The 21184-nt window shown below is 50.7% G+C and overlaps 8 protein-coding genes across 8 annotated transcripts; 5 read left to right on the forward strand and 3 right to left on the reverse strand.

Annotated features, from left to right (window-relative positions):
• Nucleotides 1-402: 402 nt before the first annotated feature.
• On the forward strand, nt 403-2290 carry BGZ61DRAFT_558236 (uncharacterized protein; the record flags this gene model as incomplete). The annotated part of the gene is made up of 6 exons (XM_046255714.1): nt 403-713; nt 765-1655; nt 1707-1845; nt 1994-2002; nt 2077-2151; nt 2209-2290. Coding segments are annotated over 6 exons (1431 nt in total), but the record flags the coding sequence as incomplete, so codon positions are not given.
• An 872-nt stretch (nt 2291-3162) lies between these two features.
• BGZ61DRAFT_522130 (type I 3-dehydroquinase-domain-containing protein) lies at nt 3163-5340 on the forward strand (the record flags this gene model as incomplete). Its single annotated transcript, XM_046252529.1, has 4 exons — nt 3163-3863; nt 3915-4379; nt 4433-5240; nt 5290-5340. The coding sequence occupies exons 1-4, from the start codon at nt 3244-3246 to the stop codon at nt 5338-5340; spliced, it is 1944 nt and encodes a 647-aa protein (XP_046098142.1). The 5' UTR covers nt 3163-3243.
• Nucleotides 5341-5440: 100 nt separating this feature from the next.
• Nucleotides 5441-6931, reverse strand: BGZ61DRAFT_483711 (FAD binding domain-containing protein; the record flags this gene model as incomplete). The annotated part of the gene is made up of 2 exons (XM_046249519.1): nt 5441-6722; nt 6780-6931. The coding sequence occupies 2 exons, from the start codon at nt 6929-6931 to the stop codon at nt 5441-5443; spliced, it is 1434 nt and encodes a 477-aa protein (XP_046098143.1).
• Nucleotides 6932-7386: 455 nt separating this feature from the next.
• Nucleotides 7387-8496, forward strand: BGZ61DRAFT_483712 (xylose isomerase-like protein; the record flags this gene model as incomplete). The annotated part of the gene is made up of 1 exon (XM_046249520.1): nt 7387-8496. One exon carries the CDS (start codon nt 7387-7389, stop codon nt 8494-8496), a length of 1110 nt encoding a protein of 369 aa, XP_046098144.1.
• A 686-nt stretch (nt 8497-9182) lies between these two features.
• Nucleotides 9183-10963, forward strand: BGZ61DRAFT_498288 (putative sugar transporter; the record flags this gene model as incomplete). Its single annotated transcript, XM_046251264.1, has 5 exons — nt 9183-9297; nt 9354-9473; nt 9531-10524; nt 10573-10863; nt 10894-10963. 5 exons carry the CDS (start codon nt 9183-9185, stop codon nt 10961-10963), a joined length of 1590 nt encoding a protein of 529 aa, XP_046098145.1.
• Nucleotides 10964-12227: 1264 nt separating this feature from the next.
• Nucleotides 12228-14161, reverse strand: BGZ61DRAFT_498289 (uncharacterized protein; the record flags this gene model as incomplete). Its single annotated transcript, XM_046251265.1, has 5 exons — nt 12228-13223; nt 13281-13460; nt 13510-13656; nt 13695-13807; nt 13855-14161. The coding sequence occupies 5 exons, from the start codon at nt 14159-14161 to the stop codon at nt 12228-12230; spliced, it is 1743 nt and encodes a 580-aa protein (XP_046098146.1).
• Nucleotides 14162-14573: 412 nt separating this feature from the next.
• Nucleotides 14574-18366, reverse strand: BGZ61DRAFT_483715 (uncharacterized protein; the record flags this gene model as incomplete). Its single annotated transcript, XM_046249521.1, has 4 exons — nt 14574-16196; nt 16247-17228; nt 17277-17673; nt 17718-18366. 4 exons carry the CDS (start codon nt 18364-18366, stop codon nt 14574-14576), a joined length of 3651 nt encoding a protein of 1216 aa, XP_046098147.1.
• An 824-nt stretch (nt 18367-19190) lies between these two features.
• On the forward strand, nt 19191-20777 carry BGZ61DRAFT_364985 (major facilitator superfamily domain-containing protein; the record flags this gene model as incomplete). Its single annotated transcript, XM_046241568.1, has 2 exons — nt 19191-19331; nt 19389-20777. 2 exons carry the CDS (start codon nt 19191-19193, stop codon nt 20775-20777), a joined length of 1530 nt encoding a protein of 509 aa, XP_046098148.1.
• Between the last annotated feature and the right edge of the window lie 407 nt (nt 20778-21184).

Below are 21184 nucleotides of genomic sequence, written 5' to 3' on the forward strand. Positions count from 1 at the left end.
GCTAGGCTGTCTGTTCAATATGCGACATGCCAGACCAAGAGAGCTCTTCGTCGCGGTCCGGTGGAGACACTCCTCGCCTACCGATTCCGCTCCATCCCATTCCCAACGCGAGGCACTTCTCATTGCCGCTGTCGCCGATGAGCTGTCGATCATGTCGTCAGAGAAAGGTGGTGTATTAATCATTTATTCGTTATTGAGTCGTTTCTAACAGATGATATAGTCTAAATGCTCTCGGAGAGTCCCGACTTGCGAAGCCTGCCAACGCCATGGCTTTACGTGTATTTACGGTACTGAGAACTCCCCGAATATTAGCACAATGATCGCTGTTGACTCGGAAATACAGACGCCATACCAAAGAAGCGGGTTCCCAACTCCCATCTAGTCAAAGATCTGCTCAATCGTGTGCATAGTCTTGAGCGTGAGCGACAAGGAATAGAGCCCCCTGCACAACAGGACGAGCTAAATGATGCACCGACCACACCAGTAGCCCAACAGGAGTTGAGCTATTGCCCTCCAGAGTTGCCAGACTCTGGAATACTCCCCCAAAATACCCAACCCGATATCCCCACTCGTCGAGAGATGCTTGGGGCCTTTTTCACACACGTCCATGGGAATCCTTATATTTTCGTCCATGAAGGCACCTTACGGAGACAGTTCCTCAATTTTCAAGTGTCTGGTACCTTTCTGTACTCCTTATGCGCATTGTGCACATGGTAGGTTGGTGTTTTAGTCTATCATAAGAGACTAGCTAAGAATTAACCTAGTTATATGCCCCGGATCGATCAGAACACTCCGAATCGCCAGTCCGAAGAGTATTTGCAGCTCGCAGAGTCCGCTGAAGATTCCCTAAACTTTTCTCTAGAAAGCATACAAGCCAGTATCCTGAAAATACTCTGCCTCCTGCACCTTGGCCATGGTGCTCGAGCTTGGATGAAGCTGGGCTCCGCGATCCGCATGGTTCAAGGTATGGAATTGCACAGAGAGCCATTGAGGAATAATGAAACAACCAGTTATCGAGATTCAGTACGGCTATGTATTCATACACTTTATTCTATGGATCGATTTAGCGTCTGCGGTACCAATAGGCCGATGATGTTCAACGATGAGACACTCCGGGATTATCGATTGCCAACTCCAGACGGCATCTTCGGAGAGATGACTGTCAACACCACCGGAACCACCAAATTCAGCGAACTGTTGACATATGGTAGCAGCCAAATTCAGCCGCAGACCATCATGCATATGTTCACGAGTATTGTTGTGCTACTAGGGAAATGCAATAACTACTTGCAGAGCGGAGGCGTTCAAGGAGATAGCCACTTCCCGTGGCATCCAAGGTCTAATCTTTCCAGCCTAGTCAGTGAGTTGGGCAAATGGAAAGACTGGGTCGAGTCTGCAATCGCCCCTGCAAATCTCGACTGTTCACAAACAACCACAGTAAACCGATTCTACCTGAGCTGGTTTATATACCATTTAATCTTCGTTCGCCTCTATCGACAGTTCCTTCCATTGATATCAGGGTCTACAGCCTCAGACGACTCATCGGATCCGTGGCAGCAAGAAACATCGAAGAAATGTGTCGAACATGCCGTCAGAATTTCTGAGCTGTGTGCCCAAGCCCAAATTCACGGCTACTCTTGGCCTTACTTTACATCGTAAGTGTCTGAGGTTGCGCTTTATGGGTGGGGACTATACTAACGAGATAGGTCTTGTCTTGGGTCAGCTGGAACGGTGCTGATTCACGCTGCGCACTACGAGGGCTCCGCTAGCCACAAACCACATCTTGTGAATATCGTCGAGAAGCTTTTGGACATGCGCGTTCAAAACACTCTCGCTAGCCACCAGGTCCGAGCTACACCGACATCCCTTTTTTCCCGTAGTTGCTGACAATTATGAGTGTGAAATGTTGAGACAAATGTACAGACTTCATGCTGTGATGATACGCAACTATCGCGCTGGGACACTGGTCACGACCAACCTACACTTGACTCAGTTTTACAAGGTAAGTGGAAGCCTGAACTGCAACATCGGTGCACGAAGCTTCATAATTCAGCTTTGCTAATTCGTGAGAAATAGAGATATCCTGAAGGGTTATTCAATCCAAGTCACATACCATTTTCTAGCATCGGAGATTGGATGCATACTAGGCATGTTACTTGACATTCTAACGCGGCCCGTCGGCTGTTTAGTTGCTGACAATTCTCATAGCCTTGACGGCCCTGATGACATCTTTTCACTAGGGTCACTATCTCAAAGACTTAGTTTTTTACGTGGGAAGCCGTATGCGTATCATGAGCAATTGGCCGAGTCTGAATCATCCGGACAGTCAACAATATCACCTCTGGGTAGCGGGCCGATGGCAACGCCGGGTTCATTCTCAGAAGCATCCCAAAATTACCCGTCTTCCCTGATGTATGCACTTGATGGGTATTTCGAATTTGAAGCATCTTCGTCAGGATCCCAGGCGATGTCGGGAAATGCGCACACAGAACCATGTGAACGCATCGGGCAGGATCTCATAGACTCGGTACGTTACAGCCTGTTTCAATCCAGGTGATATCCAGCTAAATTAAATCGGCAAGGTTCTCCAACAAGTCGCAGAAGATGGTTTCCGAGGGTTGGAGTATTAGGGTGGTGTATGGAGGTCCTAAAGTGCAACCAAGAACTTGGATCTCTCTTCACCTACGGACGAATGGCAACGAGTCGAAAGTGAGGCAGTTCTTGGAATTTACAAGCAGCATGGGATTATACGCCAGAAACTTTTTACACGATGATGGAGCCTGAAAATAGACTAAACATACACATTGAATCAAGCTCATTCTGGGCAGCTGCAGCTCAACTTGACGGTGACTTGATGCGATTTCAATCTGGACCCCGGGTGTCCAATCTTGACAATAAATATTGTGCATCATCCTTCCCAACAATGCCGTGCATTCTCTACTACAAAACCCATCTGAGAAGATCTCTCCTGCTCACCGATCTCGAATCGTCATGTACATTTGCAGCCGAGGTAATCGTAACACAGCTCGTCTCGGATTGGCGGACTCAAGACGCGCTCCGGTTGGCGGACTCGTCTGGTTCCGATTCCCCACACTCCACAAGAACCAGACGCTATCCCGGTAAACACGAGAGGAGCGCCTAAATATTTACCCCTTGCGCTCAGCCAGCATCACGTCAATTGCGAAATGGAGACGTCAAGGTGCGACTGGCAAGATATGTCAACTGACTGGGATATGAGGCACCATGGCTTGTCTAATCCTCGTTCACGATGTTGACCACTCCTTTTTGATCGATCTGGCCGCCAGCATAACGGGCTATGCTCTACAACCAAGGAACTACCAATTGAGCAGCGGCGTCCGCCCGAGTTCTATCGTAGCATATGACAGGAAATACGTTCCGTCTTCGGATGTGCGGCTCATCAAGACCCGTACCAACACGCCAGTCTTGAGCATCAACCTGAGATGCCTAGACACCGTTAAGCAACAATGCATAGATCACGATGGAACTGTCGACGCTTTCGAGCACGAGTACCTATTCGTCAAGGGAAAATTCCACCGAAAAGAATTTTGTCGATTTCTGTCGTTTGTCACTGGACAATCTGACCCGTTTTCTCATATCAGGGGGAAGAAGAGATCAGTGTACATTGGTCTGACCTATCCAAACGTCCGCGTCGCCTTATCCAATATGACCATTGTGTCTGTGGGAGCAGATGCGCTCGAGCTGAGGGTCGATCTCCTTCACGAAGAAGGCCAAGAGGGAACTCTTCCATCGCTGGATTACGTTGCTGAACAGTTAATGACCCTGAGGCTTCAGTCGGAACTACCGATCATTTTTTGTATTCGATTGATACCATCAGGCGGAAAGTGAGTTTCACTGGCAGAATTCATCAGTGCGGTGATCTAACTGTGCCGTAGATGGCCCCTGAGCGAAATGCCTCTTGCGATAACGTACCTTCAAAAGGCACTGCAGTGGGGTGTTGAGTTTATCGACCTAGAAGATCTGTTCAGTAATGAACTAAGAGCCTCACTTCTGCCTCGCAAGGGACACACCAAGGTCATCGCTTCCCACCACGACTTTTCGGGACAACTGGACTGGACGTCTCCGGAGACATTAGATATATACAGAACCTGTTCCGAATTCGGAGATGTGGTCCAGATTGCAGGCGTGGCTACGGATCTCAGCGAGACATTTGAAGTTCAACGATTCTGTGGCAAGGTCGTGCGTGCTTCTAGCTCGTCAAGCCCTCCTCTAACCGCTTTCAATACCGGACGAGGCGGAAAACTCTCTAGGATTCTCAATCCTTTCCTTCAAGCAACGACACACCCGCTGCTGCCGACTAGCAGTGCTCCAAATCAGCTATCGTTAGTTGAAGTCAATGGGTATGTTTGCTCTTGACACCTTTGCCGGTGCTAGCATCCACTGATAAGCTTAGGGTCCTTGCGGTTCTGGGCGAGATTGTTCCCAAGAAAATCTACGTCTTCCAAGACCCCGATATTGATGCTGCACTCATAGACAAGTGCTTCAATGAGTTGAATTTGCCTCATCAAGCTGTGCCACTAAGCCCGAGGCAGGATTCAAGTGTCCAGTTGCTCCTGAACGAGGTAGATTGCGGTGGGGCAGTCTTTGACTTCTCATCTACCTTCTCAAACCAATTAGTCCTAGCATCTCGCAGTCCCGAGGCCATTCTCACTGGGTCAGTGGACACTATCAGCATAGAAGACGGTCGCCTTATGGGGCACAGCTGTCTTTCCCTGGGGATTAGATCGCTGCTGGTTCAGGAACATTCCCCTTCCGCTATCAAAGGGCAAGATGTGCTTGTAATTGGCCGTTCATTTACTGAAGCATCCTGCGTTGTCTCCGCATTGCTCTCGCTAGAATGCGGACAAATATTTACACTCGGCTTTTCAGTGCCGCCCGAAATTACAGAAAAGGCAGTAACGTGTACGACAACCGAATTCGAAGATGCTCTTACATCTGTGGGAGTTTTCTCCACCTTATCAACGCAGGATCGGAGCTTCCTGGCCCCTCTCCTAGGTCTCATTTCCAACCGACACGCCAAGAGCAAGACCCAAGCATTAGTATACATGGACACCCATGGTTTTCAGAAAGATGCAGCGGTGGGGGTTGCGCGAGCGGCGGGATGGAGCACCATTATGAAGGAGGACATCTCCGCTGCAGTTCTGGCGGCGAGACTGAGGGTCCTTGTCGACCAGTCGATTCACCCTGATTTTCTCAGAATGGTGAGAAGGCAACAATTGTATTAATGATGAACTTAAGATCTGTAAATAGGCGGCATCTCAGTACATAATGAGATATATCCTGGTGAGCCAGGTTTTCTAGACAAGCTTGTTGGCGTTTTATCTAGGCTACATGAAACGAGCATTGTATTTTACTTCCATCCGACTCATACAATCTCATACAGCCTCACACAGCATTCCCGTTACAATTTTGCCTGGGCAGGCTTTGTAGACTCACCCCAGTCTGCCAGTGCTGCTTGTCCAGCCCATTGTCCGGTGACAAAAGCCTGCGCCAGTCCACCGCCGTACCGCCAATTTGAGAATCCGCCAGCATCCATGCCACAGCTGTAGAGACCGTCAACCGTCTTTCCATCTGCATCCAAAACATGAGCGGACGTGTCGATCTTCAGACCCCCATACGTGAACGTGATTGAAGGCTGAACTTCCAAGGCCCAGAACGGTCCTCCCGATGTTCCCTCAAACGCTGGGTGAGGAGCATGGTTGAGACCAATGGGGGCATCTATGACTTGGACAGTCTCATTCTTCACGGTCTGATTGTACTCTGCAACCGTCTTTCGTAGTGCAACTTCCGGAACACCCCATTGCGCGACGCGCTCAAGCAGTGTCTCTATCGAGTTTGCACTCGTCACTCTCCCGCCGAACGACTTGGCCTTCTCGAGTCTATCAATCTTGCCCGCGTTTGGGAATACCTCGCCGAGTGCCCAGCGTTTCCTGACATCGTCGTTGAGGATCATATAGCCGATACGTCCAGGTTGACGGGCAAGCTCCTGGTTGTTGACTTCGTCACCAAATGTCTCGTCGCAAAATCTTCGTCCATCGCGGTTCACCAGAACAGAGTAGCCAGACTGAAACTGGGCCAAGTGGATGAAGTGAGACGGGTCCACGTCGCGGCGCTGCAGAGGAGACGGCAATAGGTGGCCGTAGAAAGTAGACAGGCCTCGACTGGTCCCTGCACCGACTTGGCTTCCGAGTTTGAAGCCATCGCCAGTCGAGTACGGGTTTGATCGGACAAAGATGTTGTCAGCGCCAAGTCCAATGTGCTCTGAGACGAGTTTGGGGCTTCCTTGAAAGCCGCCAGTGGCAATCAGGACAGCACGAGCGGAACAATGAACCAACGACCCGTCGTCCCTTCGGAGAATAGCCCCGGCGATTCGAGATCCTGGGACATCAGGTGACTCTTGGATGAGGCGGACTGCGGATGTCTTGGTCATTATTTGCGTTGACGGGCTCGACGTGATGATTGACTCGGCTCGAGCGAGCCATTGTGGGATGTCAATAGGGAAGCCAATTCCAATGGTCATGATCCCGTTAAACTGATCATGTGTTTTGATGCCATTTTCTCTCATCCATTGTACCGCATTGGGGTAGTCGGAGAGGAATTTGGTGAGCAGTTGAGGCTCGGCATGGGGAATGGTGGACAAGGCTATCTCGGGATTTTTAGGTGCCCAAAACATGCCAGCAGAGCTAATTGAAATGTCAGTAATGAATCGTTTTGTGTGGTGCAATCACAGAGTAACTCACAGTTTTGAGGAACCGCCGAGAGTATCGCTCTTCTCGACAACAACACATCGTACCTTTGACGAGCTGCTCACAGCGATCGCGGCAGACAACCCGGACATTCCGCCACCGATAATGAGAACATCGGTGTTGATGTGATCGATTTTCGACGTCATTTTGTTTCGTGTGGCTTTAATTGGTCAATGCAAGATTCACATGAGCTTTCTGCTTGGCTCTCTTTCTGTCAATGCTTCGAGGACATGGACTCATAGAAATATGGCATGACAGCATCCAGACTTCGGATATGTCTGCTCTATGCCCCGGAGTGACGACAGCAAATGCAAGCAGGGAACGCCACATTCCGAGTTGTCGATCTGTCGGGGCCTGCTCAGTCCGCCAATCACCGAGATGGAGTCGCGATGCACCCCGCAACCAGACGAAGGATGCCCGAGACTCATTGCCGATGCGTTTGCCATTCACCTGATGTACGATGATTCCTTTAAAGGACCGTGCCTGACAGTCGTACGATTTCTACTGCGTCCCAGCCAGTTTCGAGCTGTTCATACGATTCTTACGCTGTCTGCGTGCACTTCTTATCGATTCACTTATACCAGGGTCAAGATCCACCACAATGCCCGCCAAACCAATCTCGAACGAACTAGGCATTGCGACCCTTTCCCTGGGTCACTGTAGCAAGCACTCTCTCGAACCACGGATTCGGGCTGCCGCTGCCGCTGGGTTCGACGTCATTGATCTCTTCGACGAGGACTGGGCGACGTATCTGGCCGAAAATGGCCTCGACTCTACTGATCCTTGGGAAGCTACCGAGGAGAAACTCTCTGTTGCCCGCCAATTGCGTGTTTTCGTATCTTCTCTTGGCATGCGCATCGCATGCACCCAGCCGCTGAGAGATATTGAAGGCAATCTCGTACCCTCAGAACGGGATGCGGCTCTCAATCGCGTGGCAGCCCGGTTCCCGTTTATGCGGGCGTTCGATACAGACTTGGTCTTTATGTGCAGTAGCATGCGGCCTGACGATGGCCAAACTGCCACAGCCAACTTCCAAACCGTCGTCAGAGATCTGACAAAACTCAGCGACATGGCTTTGGAGTTTGCAAACAACGACGGCCTTGGAATGCTACGGATTGGGTATGAACCGCTCTCATGGGCCCGACGCAATACTTGGGCGTCGGCATGGGAAGTGGTTCGAGCTGTTGACAGGGAAAATGTCGGCATCATCCTTGATTCCTTCAACATTTTGGCGGTGGAGTTCGCAGATCCATACTCTGAGGAAGGCGAAGGCAGGATGCTGTACAGCTCCAGAGAGCAAGCATTGCGAATACTCCAGGACTCCATGGCGGCCATGGCTGTAACCGTGCGACCCGAGAAGCTCTTCTTCGTCCAGGTCGCAGATGCAGAGCGCATGGATGCATCCGGGTTCCGGCCCCCAAAAGACCCCAAGGTCCCGAGGCTTCTCCCATGGTCGCGGTCTCACCGACTGTTCCCGGAGGAGCAGCACAGAGGCGGGTACATGCCCGTCGACATGGTGCTGAGGGCGATACTGCAGATGGGATATACGGGGCCATTGTCTTTGGAGGTGTTTTCACATTCTCTGCATGTGTCGGGCGAAGCGGTGCCGGGGGATCTTGCATCGCGAGGAATAAATGGGCTCAAGGCCTTGATCAGAAAGGTCGTAGATAGTCCGAGAGTGAGAGGCGAAAGGCCCAGAGCCAATATTTAGCTATCAACATAATTTCTTTGTCTGCTTAAACCCTCGATCCATCTCAATCTCGTCCATGCTATCACGTATGAGCGTATTTCAATCCAGTGGAGCCATCTTGTCACAGGCTACAGTTGGTCACTCTACGCTCTCAAGTGAACCTCGCAGTATGTTAGCTATCCTACGTCGACAGATCAACTCAACTAGATATGACAGTAGCATGAAGTGGTACCCATCTTCATATCGACATTATCCCCTTCCTTCTCATCTCTCCATTGCAGGTGTCATCTCACACCACGATACAAATGACGCCAGGGACCCCGGTGTAGTGAACGCCAGCCTGTGAGTGGCGGAACCAGCTCGGTCCTGCGATGGCCCGGTCAAGAACCCATCCCTGCTACTACGCGGATCCGTCAATCCGATCCAGGCTAAACGATCATCAGCTTCATGACTCGCAAGTCTTCCGAGGCCCAGGAGATACCCCAGATTCCAGAGACTGGCCCCATACCCCAGATTGTGTCGCCCCATGGGGTACTAGGCCTAGGAAGATAGGGTCTGAGAGTAGATATAAAACCCTCGGCCTTTTCGCCAGAGTTGGAAAACAAAACATGCTAAACAAGTTCCGCACATTGCAGCCTACTTGAACATCTATCCATACCTTTTTCCCTCCCTGTTACCTTCCTGCAAGGCAAATTTGACAGGTCACAATGGTGTTCCTAATCCCTGTCCGGGAAGATCCCAGTGATCCCCAACCCCGCGAGATCTACAATTGGAGAGTTGTGGCCGTCGCTTTAGCCGCAGCATGGGGATCTTCTATGTTTGGTACGCCTCTTTGCCCTTGGTCATTGAGCAACAGCTGACATGAATGTGACTGGTAGGATATGATAGCGCCTTCATTGGCGGAACCATGGCGCTCCCTTCTTTCCAGAGTGCTTGGGGCCTCACCGATGCCTCTGACGCGAGCCGCACAGCTCTATCCGCCCATATCGTCTCTACCTGTACGTACCTAGCACTTTGACGCTTGCTCTTTTGTACTAACATTGCTATGTACTCAGTCCAGGCCGGCTGCTTCTTCGGTGCACTTCTTGTCTACTTCACCAATGATCGCCTCGGACGTAAACCCTCACTCATCGGAGCGGGTGTCATTTTCAATATTGGAGTTATCTTGCAATTGATCGGTGGCGTTTCCATTGGGCTCTTTTATGCCGGTCGAGCTTTGACTGGTCTTGGAGTCGGCTCATCATCTGTCGTCATCCCGCAGTACATCGCCGAGTGTGCCCCAGCTGCCATCCGCGGCGCACTCGTCGGTCTCTTCGAAATCATGCTACAGCTGAGCGCTGTGTGTGGTTACTGGGTTAACTATGGTGTCAATCGAAACATCTCAGGCACGAACCCTGCACAGTGGCGGATTCCCGTTGGCGTGCAGTTGGTTCCTGGGACATTGTTGATCCTCGGCATGTTGTGGGCCGTCGAATCTCCCCGCCACTCCGTTGCAAAGGGACTTCACGAAAAAGCCATCAAGGATCTTCAATGGCTCCGGAATCTTCCAGCAGACCACCCCCATATTCGTACGATGATTTCCAACATTCAGAACCAACTGGAGCATGAGGGCGTGTCATCCACCCAGGGTGGAGGCAATTTCCGTTCCGTTATCCGCGAAACATTCAGCAGCGCAGTGCTTCCACGTCTCATGATTGGAATCTGGATCCAGCTCTTCCAGAACTTCACAGGTATCAACGGCATTAACTACTTCTCACCCACCATATTCAAGTCCATTGGATTCACCGGGACCTCGGTCGGTCTGCTGGCAACCGGAGTCTACGGAGCGATCAAGAGTATCTTCTCGATCATCTCTTTTATGTTCCTCGTCGACCGATTTGGAAGACGTCCCCTTCTCTTGCTGGCATCTGTTGGATGTTGCTTCACCCTGTTTTATCTTGCCGGCTACGCCTCTTTGACTCACTCGTTTGAAGGTGGCGCGGATAAGAATGCGGCAGCGTATAGTGCCATCGTGATGGTGTATCTATTTGCCATTTCTTACGTCTCTGGGTACGTGGCTTACTCTCAAATTCGCTCAATTATCACTAACATTTGCAGTTGGAACCTGAGCTGGATTGTCTGCTCCGAACTGTTTCCCACCCACGTCCGAAGCTTCTGTCTCACGATTACTACCTGCTCCCAGTGGCTCGGCCAATTTATCGTGGTATACTCAACCCCATACATGATCGAAAGTATCTCCTACGGCGTATTTATTTTCTTTGGTTGCATGACTGCCATCGCTTTCGCGTTTGTGTACTTCTTCGTGCCGGAAACGAAAGGAGTTGCCTTGGAGGACATGGATATTCTCTTTCAAGAAACCACTGGCTTCGCTTCCAAGAAGAGAAAGCAGTTTGACGAAATCGTTACTCTGCGCAACAGAGAGCGGAGGGCAAACAAGTTGGACGGCGAGGAAGCTCAACATGTTGAGAATTTAGACAAGGTGGCCTAATTGTGTACGAGCGCTGGTTCTACTCAGCTGTGAGGCTAGCTTGTCTCTGAATTTTCACCCGTCGTTGTACCTACCCTGCTGCAACCCAAAGCAAATGAAGATCAGAATCATTTGATCTGAAGTGAGTATTTATTCAAGAAGGCTACCTTAACTCAGTACAATTTCTGCATCACTGGGTGTACTTCTGGAAAATCTGCCACGATGTGACGGCTCCCAGTCCACAGTATTGGCGCCCTTGGCATATACTCCCCACTTGCCGCCTTATGCACTCTCCCATTCATGACAGTAATGTTTAGACGATCGTAATCTTGTGTGATGGAGATATCTTCCGAGGGATCTTGAAGCCCAGTGATTGTAAGTTAATATCTTCACAAGCCAACATGTATCTTCCCCAGACTAATCGGTATGGAATGAGAAGTAGAGCCAGGCAAGATACCAACTTGTTGTCATCAATGGTCATCCGACAACCCCACGCCTCATTCCACCGGTAAGATCACCATCTCCGCCCCCCTTCGCTCTAGTTGTGGTTAGTAAAACGGCTTGTCTCACGTTCTCCGTGGAAATACTGATGGGCGGAATTCGTTAGTGGCGGGGGAAATTAACTACAATTTTGAGGCTAGAAACTGTTTCCCCAACGCTCGTCAGTCTTCTCGCCGCGTCACATTCCTCTCAGCTCCAACCACTATGGGAGGAATGAATCAAAAAGATGAACGCCAGGAGGGGCTCGGGTAAAATTAAATTGACGGTCGATTAAACGACTTGAAGCATGCAACTCTACAGTCGACGTCCTTTATCGAGGGCATAAGTGACCCAAGATCACACCAGACTGTGCATGTTCGCACCTCAGATGCCGATCTTCCGTTCATCGACCCCTCTATCATTTTGGTCTCCACATCTGCAAAGATGCTGTGGCTTGTCATAGACAACGTCGTTTACGACTGCACAGCATTTGCCTCGGAACACCCAGGTGGCTCTAAAGTCTTGCAACCATTCTAAGGCGGCGACTGCAGCTAGCAGTTTTGGTGCTTCCGTGGGAGAAAGAAGATGATCGAATTCGGAAAACCCGTTCGAATAGGTTATACCACGGGCATTCAAAATAAATACATGGAGCCACCCAGATTAGTTTGCTTAAGAAAACTTTGGGCTGATGAATAAATAGCACATTGGAAACGGAAACAACCCCGTTTGGTTACTAGTGGCGATTTGTGGAAAAGTCATGTAAGGATAAGACAGATATTGGAATTCTGCATCTAAACTGCCCAATTTACAGAAATCCTTGGAAGGCCTTCAAAACCCCATGCACGTCTTCGAAAACGTGCCAATGCCCACAGCCCTTTAGCACCACAAGATGACAATCCTCGATTTCTGTCGAATACTTCTCACACAATGCTGGCGGAGACACCTTATCCTCGCCACCGGTGATGATAAACGTTTTCGCGGTAATTGATCGGACGTTGAGAGTCTGCGTTGCTCGAGCGAGCGCCCAGCAAGCCTTCGCGTATGACTCTGGATCCTGCCCCAGAAGACTCAATTTGACGGCTGTAACAGCGACTGGATTCACCTCCTTCGATTGATTGGAGGTCTCTGCCTCGACAACAGCGTCAACAACGGCCCTCATGCCTTTGCTTCTCACGAGGGCCGCTCGAGCGTACGCTCCGCCCACAGCAGCTTCAGGGAGTGGAGACGGTGGCGGTCCGAGAAAGACCAGCTTCTTCACGAGCGCTGGGTTGTCAAGTGTGAATTTGATGGCTGCTAAGCACCCGAGTGAATGGGCGATAAGTGTGCCTGGGTTTGATGGAGACACCTTGGCAGCATCAAACACAGACATAATGTCAGAGGCGAAGGACTCGATGGTCAAATCGCTGAGTGGGTGAGTTGGGCTCAAACCATGGCCTTCGAGGTCAAAAAGATGAAGCGAATGGGACTCAGAGTTGGTCGAGGATAGGGTTGAGACGAGAGGAGTCCAGTAATCCTGCGTCCCGCCGAGGCCATGAACGAAAACAAGGTGCTCGTTTCCTGATCCAATCCTCTGATAATTGAGCAGCTTGCCATTGAGACGAGTGAGTCCAGTCTCTGAACCAAGGGACTTGGCAGAATTTGTCAGTGTAAATGAAGAGCTAGACATGAGTGGACTCGTATAGTCGGTGGTGGGCTTGGAGATTTTGTTCCGAAGCGTACCGAGCCCAGTGATGGAAATCGCAATTTCATCTCCAGGTGCAAGAAAAACTGGGGGCTTCTTTCCGATACCGACACCAGCAGGCTAACTAAGGTGTTAGTATTTGGACTGATAATATGGGGAACCGTCTCGTCTACTCACTGTTCCAGTGGCAATTACATCGCCTGGTTGCAGGGTTTGTCCCTCAGATATCGTCTTTACGAGTGTCGGAATAGAAAATATGAGATCGTCGCTAGTAGCACTCTGCTTAAGCACCCCGTTGACATGCGTCTCAAGTTTGAGAGTGGATGGCAACTGTTCTTTCGGGACAGCAATGGGGCCCTATGAGTTGTAAGAGCAAGGACCACTGACCCAAGTTGGGGTAACTTACAATAGGACAGAAGGTATCAGGGGATTTGCCGATGAAGAATTGCTTATGATCTCTCTGACGTTCTCGTGCTGTCATGTCATTGATGATTGTATAGCCCCAAACGTGCTCCCAGGCGTCGACTTCATTGACACGAAAGCCAGGCGTCGACTTCATTGACACGAAAGCCAGGCGTCGACTTCATTGACACGAAAGCCAGGCTTTCCAATGATGACGCCAATCTCTCCTTCATAGTCGGCGGTTTCAGTGAAGGCTGGATTGAGGTAAATTTCTTCGCCGTCGGCGATAATTGGGTCGCTCTCTTGGTAAAGATGACGGGGTGACTCGGTAGGTCCATCTTATCGGAACTATCATATCCAGAGCTGTTAAACTCCTTGGCATGCTCCATGTAATTCTTTCCTACTGCCATAACATCACGGCCGGAGATGGGAGCCAAAAGCTTGACATCAGCGGTAGAAATGGGTGCCCCACTGGCAATGATCTTCGAAGGACCCGATTCAATCACCTGGTACAGGTCCGAAATTGGCGTGCCAGAAGTGAAGGACAGAGGCTGAACAGTCTTTGCTGCGAAATCATAATGTCCAATACGAGGAACACCGGTATCGGGGGATATGAATGCCGCATACTGCGTAAATTGAGGCTTGATCGAGCCCATTTTCGTGGTTCGGTGGAGATAACAGATGGTTGAGCAAAGCCTGTGCAATTTGCGCTGCGGCTAGGACTTTACGAACTGAATTGGCGCGTGTGTTCAAATGCAGATTCTCACTGTCGGCATAATTCAATAATGAGCCTGAACCTATGCGTCCTGAACAGGCGAAGTAAAAAATGGCGGCCCTGAAGCGGAGAGGGGTAGACGGAGAAGACGGAGAAGACGGAGATGGCGTCATCGAGCGGGGTCAGCTCAATAGGGGATGAGCTCAAAATGCAGAATTCAATGTATAGATCTCTATATGGAGTATTGGGTGTATACTTAATGCAGGAGGGGTCCCTTTGCGAATCAATATTCAAAATCTTATGTCTAATTTAGTGATAGGTGTTGTAAATACAATATTCCCTTAACAGTTCCATCACCTATGTTCCAAAAACCAATTTACCTCGCCAATGACCTGGTGCACATCCGCTTCGGCATCGATGGGGATGACATCAACTTCCTCTACTCCGGGGTTCTCATGCAGGCTCAGCTGGCCATCAGCCATATCTGCACTCATATAATGCCCCTTCCGTTGCTCCAATCGCTTCAGCAGCACGTCCTTTCCACATTGAAGATCGAAAATGGCAACCTTGATGCCTCGCTCTGCCAAGGTGTTGCGAATCCTTGAGCGGTATCCAAGCTTCAGTGCAGAGCAGCTGATTACAACGGAGTCATAGCCCAACTCAAAAAGGGAGGAATCTGCGCGGGTGCAAATGCGGTCAAGCCAAAGTAGTCGATCCTCATCCGTCAGAGCCGTTTTCGATCTCATCTTTTCCACGGCTAACCTGCTGTGAAGGCTGTCTCCTTCGATAAATGGCACATCTAACGACTGAGACACCGCGGCACCGACTGTAGACTTGCCGCTCCCAGCTGGACCGGCAACTAAAATTGTCGTCTTGGTGAACTTGTTGGTGGACTCGGGTCTCCAAGAAGCATTGAGAAAATATTTAACAAATTTGTTAACAAGATCATCGTCCAAAACCGGAGCAGCAGCCAAAGATGGGGAGAGGGAGCAAGCGATCTTTGTATCGAACGGCTTTGATGGCGTAAAGTCATCTTTGTCGTATTTTGAGGCAAAAAAGTCAACCAGCTTGATTGGGGGGTTCACTGTCGGGTCGGGATTTGACGTTCGGAGTCGTTGCACCCATTCCTTTGGCTCAACCTCCTCGAAGGACAGGCCAGCATTTCGCAAAGCGGGGAGTAAATTGTCAGACCAACTAAACATCCTGGGATTTGTCACATTGGTGAAGACGCTGCCGGCTTCAGACAGGGAAATATCGGCCACTGCATCGGCGACAGTGTCGACAGGGAGCCATGACGGTGTCTCCTTGAGCTTCGGCAACGCCCCAACCGTGACGGCAGTCTGCATCATCATAGGGACAGCCTCTCGGGCATTCCAAACACCGTACTTTGTGTCGCCAACAATCTGACCTACTCTCAACACGCGAGCAGTAACACCTTGGCTCGCCGCCTTGGCACAGAGGTGCTCGGCAACAGATTTGGACTGTGCGTATCCCATGCCCTGGGCCCATTCGAGATTGGGGACAGTCTCTGGTACCGGCAATGTCGTGGCACGAGAGCAGGTGCTGACTGAGGAGCAAAAGTTCATCGAGGCTGGCGATACTGACGATTTGCAGAGGGAAATCAGGTTGGTCACACCGGAAATGCTGGGAGCAAAGCTTGACAACTGCATGTTGAAGTTGACAGACCACGCGCAGTGGATGACCACCCGGAGATCTTGAGTAATTGACTCGTAGTCTGAGTCAGATAACCCGAGCTTAGCATCAGACAAGTCTGACGGAAGTGCAACAAGTTTCCGTCGGGCCTCAAGAGGAAGCGTGTGGTAAACTTGTCGCTGGACCATCGACTGCTTGACTCGCTCAAGTGCTTCAGCCGGACCGGGAGCTCGAACAAGACAATAGATGCGGTCGACTCGTGGATCAGCCGTGAGCTTTGCAGCGACGTGAGCACCAAGTGATCCAGTTGCACCAGTCACGACCTAAAATCTTGGTTACCAGTTATTCTAAACTAGGGCGGAGGACAACTTACTACCGAGAATCGGGATTCATTTGGTGAGTTTACCCCATACTTGCCAATCAAATCTCTCATTTCGTCCTCAATCGATACTTTGCTGGCTGCGTCTTGACCGATTCGCAAATTGAGAAGGAACTGACTGAGCTTCTCAATAGAGGGCTGCTCGAAAACAACGTTTTGCCCAAGTTTGTTGCCACCAGTGTCAACAGTCTTGAGGATCTCACTGCGCATCTGAATAGCTTGCAGAGAGTCGAGACCCAAAAGGAAGAAGTCAGTGTCGTCAGCAACAGGCTTGTCCGTGGCGAGAGTTCTTTCCAAAAGCTCTCGCACGAATTCCTGCAGTTCGGGCAAATCCAGCTGCTTCAAATCGGCAGCGTTGACATCCTCTGTATCGTAGGCGTCGTCGATGTGGTTCTGGAACTGCTTGTAGAATGCCTGTCGAATAACACTGCCTTTGTCGGTTCGTGGATAATCGCAGTCCTGGGGAAGCAAGCGAATCATTCCCTTGGAGATGCGGGCAAATGCATCTGCGGAGTGATTTGCCGATTCGACAACTGGCCAGATGGCGTCAAGGATTTCGTCATTGGACTTTCCAGCCCAAATCTGAGAGGGTACAATGAGGATTCCCAGGTAGGGCCGGCCGGCACCAAACACGACTGCCTCGGTGATGTTCTTGTTCGATCTGATCGAACCCTCCATCGCAAGCGGATTGAACTTCTCGCCGTTGACAAGGACAATTGTATCATCGATTCTGCAGACATATTTCCAGGCTCGAGGGATTGTGGGATGAGGCTCGAAGAGATCCTTCGTTCTATATGAGTTGTCGTCCTGGTTGGATTGGACCTTGGCTGGCCAACCATCTGTAACACAGCACTCGTATAGCGAACCTCTTGGAATCCACTTGAGGAACGGTGAAAGTTTGTCGTTTTCTCGGACGTAGTTCCAGGCCTTGTCGCCTTCCGGTCGGAACGAAGTCATCAACTGACCGACTTCGGTTCTACTAAAGTTAGCAAGTTTCTCAGAAGAATGGCAGAACCAGACTCACGCGCCGTAGTGCCCAACAAGATTGACACCACTATCCACAAGAAGATTGCCAAGGTCATCAGGACAGGCAGATCCTCCATACATCACAATCTTGAGCTCTCGCAGTAGGGCAATGCCTTCGTCCGTCTCAGCAAGTAGCTTCAAGGCATATGGTACTCCGTAGAAGATCTCAAACTTATGCTCTCGCATAATCTTGAGTAAGTGTTCCTGTGCGAGAGGGAGGTCGGCATTGTACAAGTAAATGGGCTTCTGACAGTAAATGGCCCGGAACAAGTTGCAGATGCCGTGGTTGTGAAAGAGTGGTAGGGTGATGAATGCTTTCATCTCCATGCTGGTCGCATAGTTTGCCAAACAGGACTTTTGAGTCTGGTAGATGGGTTTTGGCAGACCGGTTGAGCCTGGATTGTTAGTCATTGAAGTCGAAGAGTTAGGAAAGGCTTACCACTTGAGTGGATAATCCAGGCCATATTTTGTGTTTCGATGCTGCCATCAAGGGCAGTGTCCAATTGAGTGTCTCCATGAGCCTCAATGGAATACTCAAAGGTATTCCGCCCAGCAATATCGATGAGCTGTAGAGTGGGAATGTTCTTCTGGACTTCGCCGGCAATTTCCACGTGTCGACTGTCGGCGACAATTGCCGAAGCTCCGGTAGTGTTGATGAGAGATTCGATAGCCACCTGGGGTATTCTGGTCGACAGCAGTAACACTGTATGGCCAAGCTTGCTCAGAGCGAGCATGGTGATGAGGTACTCGAGATTTGAGGGTCCCAGCATGGCAACAACCATCGGCTTCTCGGCCGAGGTCTGTCGCACTGGTAGCTTAGCCTCATAGTGTTTGGCGACTCTCCAGGCAAAAATGTCTAGTTGCTGAACAGTGTAGTGAACAAAGGCAATGCCAGAAGAAGGATAGGAGACTGCATAAACATCGGGGTGCAGCAAGGCCCTTCGGCGAATCAAGCCGTCCACTGTAAGGAGCGTTGAATCATCGTCCTGTACAGTGGTGACAGGGGGAGCAGCGGTCAAGGCTCGGAGGTTGTCCGAATCACTTGGCAGGCTCTCCAGCGGACTGGGGACATAAACAGAGGCAGGCATTGCGAGACAATGTTTGTGGTGTGGTGGTGGGATGGAGAAGTCGCTGCATTCAGGGCGTTATTTACGTTCGAGGAGGGAAGATGATTGTTATGACGGGCTCGCGACGGAGTTGCATCGGCTCAAGCGGATGGTCAATTGCGTCGGTTGGACCCTCCAAGTCCGCCAAGATAACAGGGCAAAGTCGTTACGCAGAGTTTCAGTTGCGTGAATTGGCGGAAAAGTGTCCGTCGATGTAAATGCGAAAATCCGTGGTACGCCCGCTCACCGTTGGTTGTGAGCAGGTGGCGGGAGACTCCGGAGTGAGATCGTCAGGGCTTCAATCCAAAAGCAAAACCACCGCAAACGAGACCCGATCACCTCATGACCAACGATAATCTCTTCTGCCTCCACTGCCGTATTCCGCCCAGAATCCGTTCTGTGTGCAACCCCAGCTGGTCTCTTGACCAAATGGCGCAGAAATCCGTCGAGCGGATATAAATCCGGCCGCTTCTCCAGCCACAACTTTTCCGTTCCCCGGATCATCGACGCGGGGTATGGGGTAACTAAGCGTCAACAGTCCAGTACGCCGAGCACAGAGATGGTTGCTCGGCAATTGCCCATGGACGCGTCGGCAGGTCAAACCGCGCTCTACGCTTAACCCGAGGCCCTGTCGTGGATATAATACGACTCGTGGCCGTCGAACATGGTCGTGATGACTCCAGTCGGTCTCATTTCAACGCAACCTACTCCAACACACTGCGTATCGAATCCGTGACGCGCCCAACATGTCTTCAGGAAGCCCCCGACTCGACAAGCCGGAGATCGTCATGGTCGACGACATGGAGATGGACCGGGACCACAATGACCCAGAGAAGAGCGCCCAGGTTCACACCATCGACAACATCCGCGTTTTGGGCCTCAGTGACGCCGATGCCGACTTTTACGCAAACTTTTCCCCTGCTCAAAGGAAGAAGGTTATCCGCAAGGTACGTGGATCCGCGAGCCGAAGCCAATTGATAGAGACTAATAATATGTGACAACAGGTCGACGTCCGCTTGGTCCCTATGCTCGCAGTCTTGTACCTGATTTCCCATTTGGACCGAGCAAACATCGGCAATGCCAAAATTGAGGGTCTCGCAGATGACTTGAACCTCGTTGGAAACCAATGGAACATTGTGCTCAGTCTCTTCTTCATCCCCTACATCCTTCTCGAAATTCCGAGCAACATCCTCCTCAAGAACTTCAAGAGGCCTTCCGTTTATCTCGGAACTCTCGTCACCATCTGGGGAGTCATCATGACTCTGCACGGCGTCGTCAAAGGCTTCGGTGGTCTCTTGGCTGTCCGCATGCTCTTGGGTGTCTTTGAAGCCGGTTTCTATCCCGGAGCCGTGTACCTCTGCACCTTTTGGTACATGCCCAAGGACCTCGCCACACGAATTGCCTACTTCTACTGCACCAGCGCTCTTTCAGGTGCTTTCTCCGGTCTGCTGGCTGCCGGAATCGCCAAGATGGACGGTGTCGGAGGCTATGAGGGCTGGCGCTGGATCTTCCTTCTGGAAGGTATTGTCACAGTCCTTCTGGGCGTGTCTTGCTTCTTCCTCCTGATCGACTCTCCCGCTCTTTCAACCCGCTGGTTGACCCCCGAAGAGATTCGCTTCCTCGAGCTCCAGAGCTTCGTCAAGCAGGGTGGTCGCTTCGCCGATGAGAACCCCGAGAAGAAGTTTGACTGGTACGACATGAAGATGGTCCTCAAGAACTGGCGCCTGTACATGCAAGCCTACATTCTTCTCTGCATCAGCGCTTGCTCCTATGGGACAAAGTTCACGTTGCCTTCAATTGTCAAGGCCATGGGATTTACAAACACAAACGCACAATTAATGACTGTCCCAGCTTACGTGGCTGGTGCCCTTTCGTCGGTCTTCTTCTCTCGTCTATCCGATCACTTCCATTGGCGTATGCCTTTCGTTGCAGTTCCTTTGGGTCTTATTGCAATCGGTTACTCGGTCATTATGGGCTTTCAAGGATATCTTGGAGGAAGCCACATTGGCCCAGGATACTTTTCGCTTGTTCTCACATGCATTGGCATCTACCCCGTGCAACCCGCGGGCAGCAGTTGGGCCGCCAACAACCTCGCCCCAGCAAGTCGACGATCTATTGGCGTTGCTTTTAACATCTGCATTGGAAATATAGGAGGGATCATAGGGTCGTATATGTATTTGGACAGTGAAGCCCCCAAGTATCAGACTGGCTTTGGTCTGTCCTTGGCCTTCGGCGCGTCGGGAGTCCTCGTGGCCCTCCTCCTGGAGTTGAGCTACAAGTGGGGCAATACGAAGAAGGACAAGTTGTCAGAGGATGATATCCGGGCTCAGTACAGCGAGTCGGAGCTGATGAAACTCGGAGACAAGAGCCCTCTGTTCAAGTACACTCTGTAAAGTGCTGGTTACGGAGGTGGTGTCTATGTATTGGCATGGGTGGCGGCTGGGGTAGTCTGTGTTGGCCACCTTCACGACATGACACAGAATTTTTCCAGTCTAATTATATATCTCTACCTCAATTTATACCATCCGGCCCAAATGTATTAATCCCTGCTGTCGATGCTGGCTGAATGTGATGTCGCGAGTGTGGGCAATGCACGACAAGCAACACAAATGAGATATGCAATTGACAGCTCTCCGTCCCGATTCTCTCAGAAATTAGTCTGCAATTAAACCAAATGATGCTTACTTACTTAGCGAGTCTTGACACGACTCGCGTGATCCATGCTACTACACAATAGAGCCTAGCAAAAACCATCTCCTTGTCGTATCAAGTGGGCCGCAGAATTAGCCCATCATCGCAA

The sequence above is a fragment of the Ilyonectria robusta genome (assembly GCF_021365365.1).
Source record: "Ilyonectria robusta strain PMI_751 chromosome Unknown BGZ61scaffold_26, whole genome shotgun sequence".
NCBI classification, from domain to species: Eukaryota; Fungi; Ascomycota; class Sordariomycetes; order Hypocreales; family Nectriaceae; genus Ilyonectria; species Ilyonectria robusta.